General features: G+C 50.8%; 1 protein-coding gene across 1 annotated transcript; it reads left to right on the forward strand.

Moving 5' to 3' along the window:
- Nucleotides 1-2,979: 2,979 nt before the first annotated feature.
- On the forward strand, nt 2,980-3,272 carry CTXN3 (cortexin 3). Its single transcript, XM_066618163.1, is given in 2 exon segments — nt 2,980-3,007; nt 3,010-3,272. Coding segments are annotated over 2 exon segments (291 nt in total).
- Nucleotides 3,273-14,195: the final 10,923 nt, after the last annotated feature.

Consider the following 14,195-nt stretch of genomic DNA (forward strand, 5'->3'; position numbering starts at 1 on the left):
GATTAAGTTGATATTAAGCTTTTTCTCTCTCTCTTTCAGTATCTCATACTATTGTGTCCAATGACATTTGCAGAAACAGGAGTTAGGGCATTGTTGATATTGTACTACTGATGTGATGTCTCTGTGTATATGATACTGTTCACTTTATCAAGCTCTTGAAAAGTACAACCAAGAACAAACAATGGAATACAATAAGTAGCACCAAATTAGCTCCTTTCATGAATGGAAGCCACATCTGCTTACACCAGTGTCTCTCAAACTGTGGGTCAGGACCCACTAGGTGGGTTGCAAGCTAATTTCAGGTTGGTTCCCATTCATTTCAATATTATATTTTTAATTTATTAGACTTGTCGCTACAGTTGTATAAATTTGGGGAAAAGTTGCAGATCTGTACTTTTTAACAGGCTACTATGTATATGCTTTTAACAATGATAGTAAATGGGATTTATGCCTGAGTAAGCGTGAGTAGGATCGCAGACTAGGATTGTCAAAAATTTTCCTGCTTGATGATGTCACTTTTGGTCATGACATAGCTTCTGGTGGGTCCTGACTGATTCTCATTCTAAAAAGTGTGTCCTGGTGCTAAAAGTTTGAGAACCACTGGTTTACACAATTAGGAGAGTCTCTGATTCCTTCCTTGCAGCCCCCCTGCCTTATCACAAGCCACTCCAGGGGGCTTATCACAAGCCATTCCAATGGCTCTCTTGAACTTCAGAAGCAACTTTTTGCCAAGCACAAGGGCCTGCAAAATGTACAAGCATGGCCCCTATGCAACAGAGCAGCCATTTTCAATCACTGTGCTGTGGCACACTGGTGTGCCACAGATGGTCTACAGGTGTGTTACAGGTGTTTGGGGTAGGATCATTTCTTAGTAGGGTCACTGGGGGATGCAAGCCCTTGCTGACAGTGCAGTGTGACTTGTCAATTGTCAAAAACCTGATGGTGTGCCTTGACAATTTTAATGCCTTGTCAGTGTGCTATGAGATGAAAAAGACTGAAAATTGCTGCAATAGAGCGTCTGCTGAATATGGTTCTTAGGCAATCAGAGGCTCTGATCATAGTTTTCAGGAGTAGAGCCATAGTACATTACCAAATGCTGAAGATTTATTCCAATTAATTTTGAAAAAAGAATGTGCTTCAAATATAGTGAATTTAACCCATTTAGTTTTGTCTCTAATCATTTTTTAGGATGAGTATTGACCAATTTGTATTGCTGGTTGGTTACTGAGCCAAATTTCAATTTGGTTAATTTCCATTTGCCCTGTCCAAAACATCATTTCTTGCTTCAATTGAATTACTTTTGCTATTCTTCTTATGTTAAATGTCCTGTAATATTAATTTTATTGTTGGCAACTTTCAGTCTCGAAAGACTATGGTATCACGCTCTGAATGGTGGTTCTGGAACAGCGTCTAGTGTGGCTGAAAAGGCCAATTCGGGAGTGACAATCCCTTCCACACTGGGAGCAAGTGCAGTCTGTCCCTGGTCTGTCTCCCTGGCTATGGGCCTTCCTTCTTTGCCTCTTTGCCTCAGACTGTTGGCCAAGTGTCTCATCAAACTGGGAAAGGCCATGCTGCACAGCCTGCCTCCAAGCGGGCCGCTCAGAGGCCAGGGTTTCCCACCTGTTGAGGTCCACTCCTAAGGCCTTCAGATCCCTCTTGCAGATGTCCTTGTATCGCAGCTGTGGTCTACCTGTAGGGCGCTTTCCTTGCACAAGTTCTCCATAGAGGAGATCCTTTGGGATCCGGCCATCATCTGGATATTAATAAGATACAATATAAATAATTGATACTATTTTATTGGCTGGAGTTGTTACCCATGCTATTCTGCTGTGCAACGTTAAGAAATAGTCCATTTCTTTTGGTTTGGCTTGACTAAACAGCCCAATCCTATTGGGCTGCCCTACTGGTGGGTGTTCCACCAGCACTGACTGCCTTATGGCAGTCGTGAAAATCACTCCTGTTGGAAGTGGATCCCCCTGGACCCACCAGGGCAAGTTGGCTGGGGAGGTGGTATGGGGCAGAATACAGGTGGGGGACGGCAGAATGAGGGGGGGTGGGGTGGGGATGGGCACAGTTTATTTTTTATTTTTCACATTTTTATACTGCCCTTCCTCCAAAGAGTTCAGGGTGGTGTACACAGCTGCTCCCTTCCTTTTTGTTTTCACAACAACCCTGTGAGGTAGGTGAGAGAAAGTGACTGACCCAAGGTCACCCGGGAAGCTTCATGGCTGAGGGGGGATTTGAACCTGGATCTTCTAGGTCTAAGTCCACCTCCCAAACCACTGCACGACCCTGGCTCTCAGGGTATACAGTTCCAAGTATACCACTCTGTGCTACAAATATTTACCGCTGGGTAAGGTGACAAATGTTCCCTTACCCAGAGGAGACTGTCCCTTCTGCACTATGCAGCAGCAGCCATTTCAACATCGCTGCATCAGCAGGGGGGAAAGAATCGGATTGGGCTGCTAGTTATTAATGGGGAACAATTGACACAGAAAGTTTGGCTGCTTTTGTCAACAATGCCATTGGGATGTATCTTGACTTGAGTCATACCTACAAGTTAGGGTGTGGGATGAAACCCTTTTTACCTGATCTGGAGAAGTTAGAGGATTTTTGGAAGGAAGAGACAATTGACCCCCAGCCCTTCCCCAACTTCGGTAATGTTGCCAACCCTCCAGGAGCCAGCATCAGTCTCCAGATGACTATCGAAAGCACTCTTGGGGATTTTAACAGAGCCTCCAGAAATTTCCAAGATAACATCACATTTGGGGAAAATAATCTTCAAGAATAATTTCAGACAGAGAAGACAGTCTTATCCAGCACTCTGATAGGCTTCAATATGCATTGTGAGACCTGTGTGTTTTGTGGGATAATCCTACATGGAAGAGGCTGACTTGTAACCATATTTCTCAACAATTATGTCTTAGGTAATCAAGAACCTCCACATGGCTCATGGATCATGATGATTTCCATGCACTGATGATGAAAAGGAAAAGTTTGTGGGATTACTGTTTCATTTTTCCTGGAGAATGGATGGAGAGGCCTTCACCTCCACTTTCTTCTCTTCTGGGAACATTCCCTCAGAAACAGGCATCACATTGGAACAGAAAACAACCTTTGTCTTTGTGATTTTATTATTTGTTTTCCTAGGGATTCTCATTGTCCGGTGTTTTCGAATCCTTCTAGACCCATACAGGAGTATGCCAACCTCCACTTGGGCTGATGGACTTGATGGACTAGAGAAAGGCCAATTTGATTATGCTCTGGCGTAAAGTCAAAGACTTAGCAACTTCATTCAGAAGCCTCTGACATGCGGAAACCATTTCTTACCCGGGCCAAAGCACTTTAGGTTGTTTAATTCACTTCATAGCATGCTAAAAAGAATGAGAGACATCAGCAGCTGTTTCAATGAAGATAATAGGTAAATTTGTCACTTGCAAAGATGTATTGGACAGATTAGAACAATATAAAATGTACACAGCTGTAATATATTGCAGCTGAAACAGTTAGATTTGCAGCTGCTGGGAATACTTTTATTTCTGCAAGTATGTGCCTCCCCCCAATCTTTAATTAGCATTTCCAGATTTAAAGGAAAGCATGTAATTTTTCTAGCTTTGTGTATGGAAAAATAGGCAATGTTTTTCAGACACAGACAGAAATACCTTTCTAATCAATTCCACTTGCCTTTCTTACCAGAAAAGTAAGGTACCAGGGTTTCTCAGAAATGTGAATTAAAGATTTATAGGTTAAATTTTTTTCCAGTGGAAAACTGCTGTCTTGTAATGCACCCATGAGGATAAATCCATAGCTGAAATCATAGATATAAATAATGATCCTTTCCTGGTATAAGGACATTGTATAAGCTGTGTTATTTCAGATATTGCTAGATTTTCTTAAGGATTAATTATAACAATTTTAGGACTGATTTGGATAATATGCTGACTGTACTTGCCCAGGCTGCCTCTCCAAGGGCAGTGGGACAGTGTCATATTGGGAAGAGATGTGTGCACTCATGCTTTTCTCTCATATGATTGGATTGAACTACCGGTAGTTGGAATATCGCTCATGCTTAAATTTAGTTGACCCATAGGTCTCACTCAAAGATGTGCATAGATGTTCCATACATCCTCAACTGTCCCTATTTTCTAGTTCTGTTGCTTATAAACAATATGTCTGTTTTGTTTTTTGGGGAGACTAGGGGGTTCTGGGGGTACTTTTTTTAAAAAAAAATGTTGTTAGCATGAGTTAACAAAATCCCTTTTTCTGAGCCAATAGATTTATTTTAGTCAAAGGAAGCTATTCAACATAATATTAATGGGGGAAACCAACATATCTTGGACATATTCAAGCTGGAACAAACTGTATTCTTTTTTTTCTTTCTCCAAAAATGGTTCCATTTGGAGCAATGACTGTGAAAATCTTGATGATGAGAATCTTTTCTAAAAGTTAATAAATATATGTTAAAAATGTCTTTCTGGGCTCCATACATTCTTTGACGGTGAGAGGGCCAATGGCTTGACTTAATTTAAAAAAAAGTCTCATACAAATCTACCCCCAGTATCAATGGATCCAGTATCTGTGGTTTCACTCATCCATGGTTCTCCTGCCTCCTCTGCAGCCATTATCTTTGCTCTTCTTTACTAGTTGTTTAACACAGGAAGAGGTTCTCAGCGACAGACCTCTCCAGCCCCTTTCCTCAGGGAAAAGGTCTGCAATGGTGCCCCCATGGCCTCTCCCATGTGAAAATCTGCCCCTCCACTCACCAAGGCAGTGGTGAGGCAGACGGGATGCAGGGGGAGGGGCACGAGAGGGGTTTGTGTGTATCAGGAAGTTGAACAGGGAGCCATGGTGAGGCAGACGGGATGCAGGGGGAGGGCAGGAGAGGGGTTTGTGTGTATCAGGAAGTTGAACAGGGAGCAGTGGTGAGGCAGACGGGATGCAGGGGGAGGGGCAGGAGAGGGGTTTGTGGCTATCAGGAAGTTGAACAGGGAGCAGTGGTGAGGCAGACGGGATGCAGGGGGAGGGGCAGGAGAGGGGTTTGTGGCTATCAGGAAGTTGAACAGGGAGCAGTGGTGAGGTAGACGGGATGCAGGGGGAGGGCAGGAGAGGGGTTTGTGTGTATCAGGAAGTTGAACAGGGAGCAGTGGTGAGGCAGACGGGATGCAGGGGGAGGGGCAGGAGAGGGGTTTGTGGCTATCAGGAAGTTGAACAGGGAGCAGTGGTGAGGTAGACGGGATGCAGGGGGAGGGCAGGAGAGGGGTTTGTGTGTATCAGGAAGTTGAACAGGGAGCAGTGGTGAGGTAGACGGGATGCAGGGGGAGGGGCAGGAGAGGGGTTTGTGGCTATCAGGAAGTTGAACAGGGAGCAGTGGTGAGGCAGACGGGATGCAGGGGGAGGGGCAGGAGAGGGGTTTGTGGCTATCAGGAAGTTGAACAGGGAGCAGTGGTGAGGTAGACGGGATGCAGGGGGAGGGGCAGGAGAGGGGTTTGTGTGTATCAGGAAGTTGAACAGGGAGCAGTGGTGAGGTAGACGGGATGCAGGGGGAGGGGCAGGAGAGGGATTTGTGGCTATCAGGAAGTTGAACAGGGAGCAGTGGTGAGGCAAATGGGATGCAGGGGGGAGGGGCAGGAGAGGGGTTTGTGTGTATCAGGAAGTTGAACAGGGAGCAGTGGTGAGGTAGACGGGATGCAGGGGGAGGGGCAGGAGAGGGGTTTGTGGCTATCAGGAAGTTGAACAGGGAGCAGTGGTGAGGTAGACGGGATGCAGGGGGAGGGGCAGGAGAGGGGTTTGTGTGTATCAGGAAGTTGAACAGGGAGCAGTGGTGAGGTAGACGGGATGCAGGGGGAGGGGCAGGAGAGGGGTTTGTGGCTATCAGGAAGTTGAACAGGGAGCAGTGGTGAGGTAGACGGGATGCAGGGGGAGGGGCAGGAGAGGGGTTTGTGTGTATCAGGAAGTTGAACAGGGAGCAGTGGTGAGGTAGACGGGATGCAGGGGGAGGGGCAGGAGAGGGGTTTGTGTGTATCAGGAAGTTGAACAGGGAGCAGTGGTGAGGTAGACGGGATGCAGGGGGAGGGGCAGGAGAGGGGTTTGTGGCTATCAGGAAGTTGAACAGGGAGCAGTGGTGAGGTAGACGGGATGCAGGGGGAGGGGCAGGAGAGGGGTTTGTGGCTATCAGGAAGTTGAACAGGGAGCAGTGGTGAGGTAGACGGGATGCAGGGGGAGGGGCAGGAGAGGGGTTTGTGTGTATCAGGAAGTTGAACAGGGAGCAGTGGTGAGGCAAATGGGATGCAGGGGGAGGGGCAGGAGAGGGGTTTGTGGCTATCAGGAAGTTGAACAGGGAGCAGTGGTGAGGCAAATGGGATGCAGGGGGGAGGGGCAGGAGAGGGGTTTGTGTGTATCAGGAAGTTGAACAGGGAGCAGTGGTGAGGCAGACGGGATGCAGGGGGAGGGGCAGGAGAGGGGTTTGTGGCTATCAGGAAGTTGAACAGGGAGCAGTGGTGAGGTAGACGGGATGCAGGGGGAGGGCAGGAGAGGGGTTTGTGTGTATCAGGAAGTTGAACAGGGAGCAGTGGTGAGGTAGACGGGATGCAGGGGGAGGGGCAGGAGAGGGGTTTGTGTGTATCAGGAAGTTGAACAGGGAGCAGTGGTGAGGAAAATGGGATGCAGGGGGGAGGGGCAGGAGAGGGGTTTGTGTGTATCAGGAAGTTGAACAGGGAGCAGTGGTGAGGTAGACGGGATGCAGGGGGAGGGGCAGGAGAGGGGTTTGTGGCTATCAGGAAGTTGAACAGGGAGCAGTGGTGAGGTAGACCGGATGCAGGGGGAGGGGCAGGAGAGGGGTTTGTGTGTATCAGGAAGTTGAACAGGGAGCAGTGGTGAGGTAGACGGGATGCAGGGGGAGGGGCAGGAGAGGGGTTTGTGGCTATCAGGAAGTTGAACAGGGAGCAGTGGTGAGGTAGACGGGATGCAGGGGGAGGGGCAGGAGAGGGGTTTGTGTGTATCAGGAAGTTGAACAGGGAGCAGTGGTGAGGTAGACGGGATGCAGGGGGAGGGGCAGGAGAGGGGTTTGTGGCTATCAGGAAGTTGAACAGGGAGCAGTGGTGAGGTAGACGGGATGCAGGGGGAGGGGCAGGAGAGGGGTTTGTGGCTATCAGGAAGTTGAACAGGGAGCAGTGGTGAGGTAGACGGGATGCAGGGGGAGGGGCAGGAGAGGGATTTGTGTGTATCAGGAAGTTGAACAGGGAGCAGTGGTGAGGCAAATGGGATGCAGGGGGAGGGGCAGGAGAGGGGTTTGTGGCTATCAGGAAGTTGAACAGGGAGCAGTGGTGAGGCAAATGGGATGCAGGGGGGAGGGGCAGGAGAGGGGTTTGTGTGTATCAGGAAGTTGAACAGGGAGCAGTGGTGAGGCAGACGGGATGCAGGGGGAGGGGCAGGAGAGGGGTTTGTGTGTATCAGGAAGTTGAACAGGGAGCAGTGGTGAGGTAGACGGGATGCAGGGGGAGGGGCAGGAGAGGGGTTTGTGTGTATCAGGAAGTTGAACAGGGAGCAGTGGTGAGGTAGAAGGGATGCAGGAGGAGGGGCAGGAGAGGGGTTTGTGGCTATCAGGAAGTTGAACAGGGAGCAGTGGTGAGGTGGACGGGATGCAGGGGGAGGGGCAGGAGAGGGGTTTGTGTGCATCAGGAAGTTGAACAGGGAGCAGTGGTGAGGCAGACGGGATGCAGGGGGAGGGGCAGGAGAGGGGTTTGTGGCTATCAGGAAGTTGAACAGGGAGCAGGGGTGAGGCAGACGGGATGCAGTGGGAGGGGCAGGAGAGGGGTTTGTGTGTATCAGGAAGTTGAACAGGGAGCAGTGGTGAGGTAGACGGGATGCAGGGGGAGGGGCAGGAGAGGGGTTTGTGTGTATCAGGAAGTTGAACAGGGAGCAGTGGTGAGGTAGACGGGATGCAGGGGGAGGGGCAGGAGAGGGGTTTGTGTGTATCAGGAAGTTGAACAGGGAGCAGTGGTGAGGAAAATGGGATGCAGGGGGGAGGGGCAGGAGAGGGGTTTGTGTGTATCAGGAAGTTGAACAGGGAGCAGTGGTGAGGTAGACGGGATGCAGGGGGAGGGGCAGGAGAGGGGTTTGTGGCTATCAGGAAGTTGAACAGGGAGCAGTGGTGAGGTAGACCGGATGCAGGGGGAGGGGCAGGAGAGGGGTTTGTGTGTATCAGGAAGTTGAACAGGGAGCAGTGGTGAGGTAGACGGGATGCAGGGGGAGGGGCAGGAGAGGGGTTTGTGGCTATCAGGAAGTTGAACAGGGAGCAGTGGTGAGGTAGACGGGATGCAGGGGGAGGGGCAGGAGAGGGGTTTGTGTGTATCAGGAAGTTGAACAGGGAGCAGTGGTGAGGTAGACGGGATGCAGGGGGAGGGGCAGGAGAGGGGTTTGTGGCTATCAGGAAGTTGAACAGGGAGCAGGGGTGAGGCAGACGGGATGCAGTGGGAGGGGCAGGAGAGGGGTTTGTGGCTATCTGGAAGTTGAACAGGGAGCAGTGGTGAGGTAGACGGGATGCAGGGGGAGGGGCAGGAGAGGGGTTTGTGGCTATCAGGAAGTTGAACAGGGAGAAGTGGTGAGGTAGACGGGATGCAGGGGGAGGGGCAGGAGAGGGGTTTGTGTGTATCAGGAAGTTGAACAGGGAGCAGTGGTGAGGGAGACGGGATGCAGGGGGAGGGGCAGGAGAGGGGTTTGTGTGTATCAGGAAGTTGAACAGGGAGCAGTGGTGAGGCAAATGGGATGCAGGGGGGAGGGGCAGGTGAGGGGTTTGTGTGTATCAGGAAGTTGAACAGGGAGCAGTGATGAGGTAGATGGGATGCAGGGGGAGGGGCAGGAGAGGGGTTTGTGGCTATCAGGAAGTTGAACAGGGAGCAGTGGTGAGGTAGACGGGATGCAGGGGGAGGGGCAGGAGAGGGGTTTGTGGCTATCAGGAAGTTGAACAGGGAGCAGTGGTGAGGCAGACGGGATGCAGGGGGAGGGGCAGGAGAGGGGTTTGTGGCTATCAGGAAGTTGAACAGGGAGCAGTGGTGAGGCAGACGGGATGCAGGGGGAGGGGCAGGAGAGGGGTTTGTGGCTATCAGGAAGTTGAACAGGGAGCAGTGGTGAGGCAGACGGGATGCAGGGGGAGGGGCAGGAGAGGGGTTTGTGGCTATCAGGAAGTTGAACAGGGAGCAGTGGTGAGGTAGACGGGATGCAGGGGGAGGGGCTTGTGGCTATCAGGAAGTTGAACAGGGAGCAGTGGTGAGGCAGACGGGATTCAGGGGGGAGGGGCAGGAGAGGGGTTTGTGTGTATCAGGAAGTTGAACAGGGAGCAGTGGTGAGGTAGACGGGATGCAGGGGGAGGGGCAGGAGAGGGGTTTGTGGCTATCAGGAGGTTGAACAGGGAGCAGTGGTGAGGCAGATGGGATGCAGGGGGAGGGGCAGGAGAGGGGTTTGTGGCTATCAGGAAGTTGAACAGGGAGCAGTGGTGAGGCAGACGGGATGCAGGGGGAGGGGCAGGAGAGGGGTTTGTGTGTATCAGGAAGTTGAACAGGGAGCAGTGGTGAGGCAGACGGGATGCAGGGGGAGGGGCATGAGAGGGGTTTCCATCTAAGAGAAGGAAAACTCTGATTCCAAACCTCCACTGCCTTGTGGCTACATCCAGTTGTGGAAAAGGCTTCAGGAGTCAACCTCGAGGCAAAATCAGGAGCCGGAGTCCCTCAGGCGGTTCGTGGCTGCACACAGTCATGTTCTGGCAACTCCTGCGACGCCACTGGAACCAACCGTATTGGTTTCTGCCTTTCCATTGGATCATTCCAGCGACGTGGAGAGGGGGGATTTGCTGCATGGGTAGCAGCCTATCCTCCATACCTTCTTTACCCAGGCTTCGCGCACTGGAGAGGACACTCCAACTTCGCCATACGGCGTCGGCACAACACGGGAAGCAGCAGTTACCAGTTATAAGTCTTTGCTCGATTGGCGTAGGGCATGACGCCAGGGGCTGCTTCCGACGGTGGGAGAGATCATTGCATCTCATTGGGCAGCTACCGCCCGCCTTAAGCTGGGCAGTCCCCAGCCAGTAAGGTGTTGCCTCGCCATGGTCCGTTAACCTCACGGGGTGCGTGGGGTTTAGGGTGAAAACCGACAAGCGGATCGACAACTCTGTACCATGCAATAGAAAACAGAAAACTCCTGCCCGAAAGCTGGGCACCTGGAACGTAAGGACAATGACACCTGGCTTCTCTGATGACCTGCAAGCAATAGACGATGCACGCAAAACAGCTGTCATCGACATGGAGCTGAGCAGACTGCAGATGGACATTGTCGCCCTTCAAGAGACAAGGCTGCCAGATTCCGGATCTGTCAAGGAGCGAAATTTCTCATTCTTCTGGCAGGGAAAACCACCAAACGAAACCAGGGAACATGGTGTTGGCTTTGCGGTCAGAAATATCCTGCTGAAATCCATCATCCCACCTACTGTGGGAAGTGAAAGAATTTTGTCCCTGCAGCTCCAGTCATCAGCAGGACCTGTCACTCTCATCAGTGCTTATGCACCGACTCTGTCGTCTCCAGCAGAAGCCAAAGACAAATTTTATGATGACCTGGCCACCGCTATCAAGAAGATCCCCGTAAAAGAGCCATTGTTCATCCTCGGCGATTTCAACGCTAGAGTTGGTGCTGATAACAGTTCGTGGCCCACTTGCTTAGGTCAGTTCGGCACTGGGAAGATGAACGAAAATGGCCAACGCCTGCTAGAGTTTTGCTGTCATCACGGTCTCTGTGTCAGCAACACGTTCTTCAACACGAAGCCCCAACATAGAGTCTCTTGGAGACACCCAAGATCAAAGCACTGGCACCAGCTCGACCTGATTCTCACCAGACGCTCCAGCCTTCCCAGCATCAAGATCACACGCAGCTATCAGGGTGCTGCCTGTGACACCGACCACTCGCTGGTGTGCAGCAGAGTGAAACTGCAAACAAAGCGACTGTATCACACGAAAAGGGAAGGAAGACCTCGCATTGATACGAGCAAGACCCGGGATCAGAGAAAAATGGAGGAATTTGCATGAGCGCTTGAGGAATCTCTTCCAGGCCCGGTCGATGCAAACGCATCCAACAGATGGGAACATTTCAAGAATGCCGTTCACAACACCGCCTTGTCCATATTTGGCAAGAAGACCAACAGGACAGCAGACTGGTTTGAAGCCCACTCTGAGGAGTTGACACCAGTCATTGAGGAAAAGAGGAGAGCTCAAGCAGCATACAAGGCCTGTCCCAGTGAGCGCAACCTGCAGGTCCTCCAAGGTGCTCGCAGCAAAGTCCAGCAGACTGCCAGGAGATGTGCTAACGACTACTGGCTCCAGCTCTGTTCTGAGATACAGATAGCAGCTGACACGGGCAACATCAAGGGGATGTATGATGGTATCAAGCAGGCCCTAGGTCCAACACAGAAGAAAATTGCCCCTCTGAAGTCTGCAACAGGCGAGGTCATCCAGGATCGGGCGCAGCAGATGGAACGCTGGGTGCAGCACTACTCTGAGCTATATTCCAGAGAAAATGTAGTCACCGAAGAAGCGCTGAACAACATTGAGTGCCTGCCTGTGCTGGAGGAGCTTGACAGTGAACCAACCCTAGAAGAACTTCACGTGGCCCTGGACTCCCTTGCCTTTGGCAAGGCACCTGGAAAAGACAGCATCCCTGCTGAAGTCCTAAAGTGCTGCAAAGAGATCATCATCACTGAGCTGCATGAAATCCTTTGTCTCTGCTGGAGAGAAGGTGGAGTACCTCAAGACATGAGGGATGCAAACATCATCACTCTGTACAAGAACAAAGGCGACAGGGGTGACTGCAACAACTACCGTGGCATCTCTCTCCTTAGCGTTGTAGGAAAGTTGTTTGCCCGAGTTGCACTAAAGAGGCTCCAGGTACTTGCAGAGAGCATTTATCCAGAATCACAGTGTGGATTCCGAGCCAACAGGTCCACCACTGATATGGTATTCTCCCTTAGACAACTGCAAGAGAAATGCAGGGAACAACGACAGCCACTCTTTATAGCCTTCATAGATCTCACTAAGGCTTTCGACCTGGTCAGCAGGGATGGCCTCTTCAAGATTCTCCCCAAGATTGGATGTCCACCCAGGCTCCTCAGCATCATCAGATCCTTCCACAAGGACATGAAGGGCACTGTTGTCCTTGAGGGCTCCACATCACACCCCTTTGACATCTGAAGCGGCGTGAAGCAGGGCTGTGTTCTTGCACCAACCTTGTTTGGGATCTTCTTCGCTGTCCTGCTGAAGCAGGCCTTTGGAACTACAACAGAAGGCATCTATCTCCAGACCAGATCAGATGGAAAGCTCTTCAACCTCTCCAGACTGAGAGCAAAGTCCAAAGTTCAGCTGAAATGTCTGCGTGACTTCCTCTTTGCCGACGATGCAGCTATCACTACCCACTCTGCCAAAGATCTCCAGCAGCTCATGGATCGTTTTAGCAAGGCCTGCCAAGATTTTGGACTGACAATCAGCCTGAAGAAAACACAGGTCATGGTTCAGGATGTGGACTTACCTCCCTGCATTACAATCTCTGCGCATGAACTGGAGGTTGTCCATGACTTTGTGTACCTTGGCTCAACGATCTCCGACACTCTTTCTCTCGATACTGAGCTAAACAAACGCATCGGTAAAGCAGCTACCACGTTTTCCAGACTCACAAAGAGAGTCTGGTCCAACAAGAAGCTGACGGAACATACCAAGATCCAGGTCTACAGAGCTTGCTCCTGAGTACACTTCTGTACTGCAGCGAGTCATGGACTCTTCACTCACAACAGGAGAGGAAACTGAATGCTTTCCACATGCGCTGCCTCCGACGTATTCTCGGCATCACCTGGCAGGACAAAGTTTCAAACAACACAGTCCTGGAACGTGCTGGAATCCTTAGCATGTATGCACTACTGAAACAGAGATGCCTGCGTTGGCTCGGTCATGTTGTGAGAATGGATGATGGCCGGATCCCAAAGGATCTCCTCTATGGAGAACTCGTGCAAGGAAAGCGCCCTACAGGTAGACCACAGCTGCAATACAAGGACATCTGCAAGAGGGATCTGAAGGCCTTAGGAGTGGACCTCAACAAGTGGGAAACCCTGGCCTCTGAGCGGCCCGCTTGGAGGCAGGCTGTGCAACATGGCCTTTCCCAGTTTGAAGAGACACTTGGCCAACAGTCTGAGGCTAAGAGGCAAAGAAGGAAGGCCCATAGCCAGGGAGACAGGTCAGGGACAGACTGCACTTGCTCCCAGTGTGGAAGGGATTGTCACTCCCGAATCGGCCTTTTCAGCCACACTAGACGCTGTTCCAGAACCACCTTTCAGAGCGCGATACCATAGTCTTTCGAGACTGAAGGTTGCCAACTAACTAACTCACCAAGGCTCTGCCCCCCCCCCCCAAGGCTCATGGAGCCTTGCACAACCCAGGGCTCTGTCAGGGAAGCCTCTCCTAGGTTTCCTGATGCTATAAACTGTGCTTCCGGGAAACCGGAAGCACAGTTTTTGACCCCATCGGGAGCCTGAGAGAGACTTCCACAGCGTCCTAGAAGCTCATGCCTGGGGCATTTGCCCCATCTAATACAATGGGAGGTCCACAACTGCAGGTCCTTAACTGAGAAATACAACATGCAGGCAGGTACCCTGCACACTAGAGGGAAACTATCTGAACGATAACAGGCAGCAAGGAATAGCTGTCTTGGACATTTGCTTCAGCATGGATGAGTTATAATTTTTTTAAATATATAAATTGGCTTCTGTTTCCATTACCCCTTCCCTCATGCATTCATCATATAGATTTTGAATGTTTGAAAAGGCGTCAATGTTTTTATCATCAAGATATCTTGTTGAAGGTGGGAGTCTTCTCCCTTGGACAGAGCCATATTCTTTTCTTTTTACTTCCTACTTGGTCTGTTCATATGCTCATGACCAGTTCAGATGTACAAATCATAACTTGATGGTGCGTTCTTCAAGTGATGATGATGTATGGCAGGAGATCTGGTCTAGAGGGTAGAGCCTCTGTTAGCCCGAAGATAACATCAGAAGGTCGCCAGTTCGAGGACACCCTGGAGCTCCCTGAATGGCTGAGAATGGCGAGACCTTGAAGCGGCTGACAAGCCCAGCTGAGTGATTCCACCTGCTCTTGGTGTGAGCAAAAAGC

The sequence above is a fragment of the Tiliqua scincoides genome, chromosome 2, assembly GCF_035046505.1.
Source record: "Tiliqua scincoides isolate rTilSci1 chromosome 2, rTilSci1.hap2, whole genome shotgun sequence".
NCBI lineage: Eukaryota > Metazoa > Chordata > Lepidosauria > Squamata > Scincidae > Tiliqua > Tiliqua scincoides.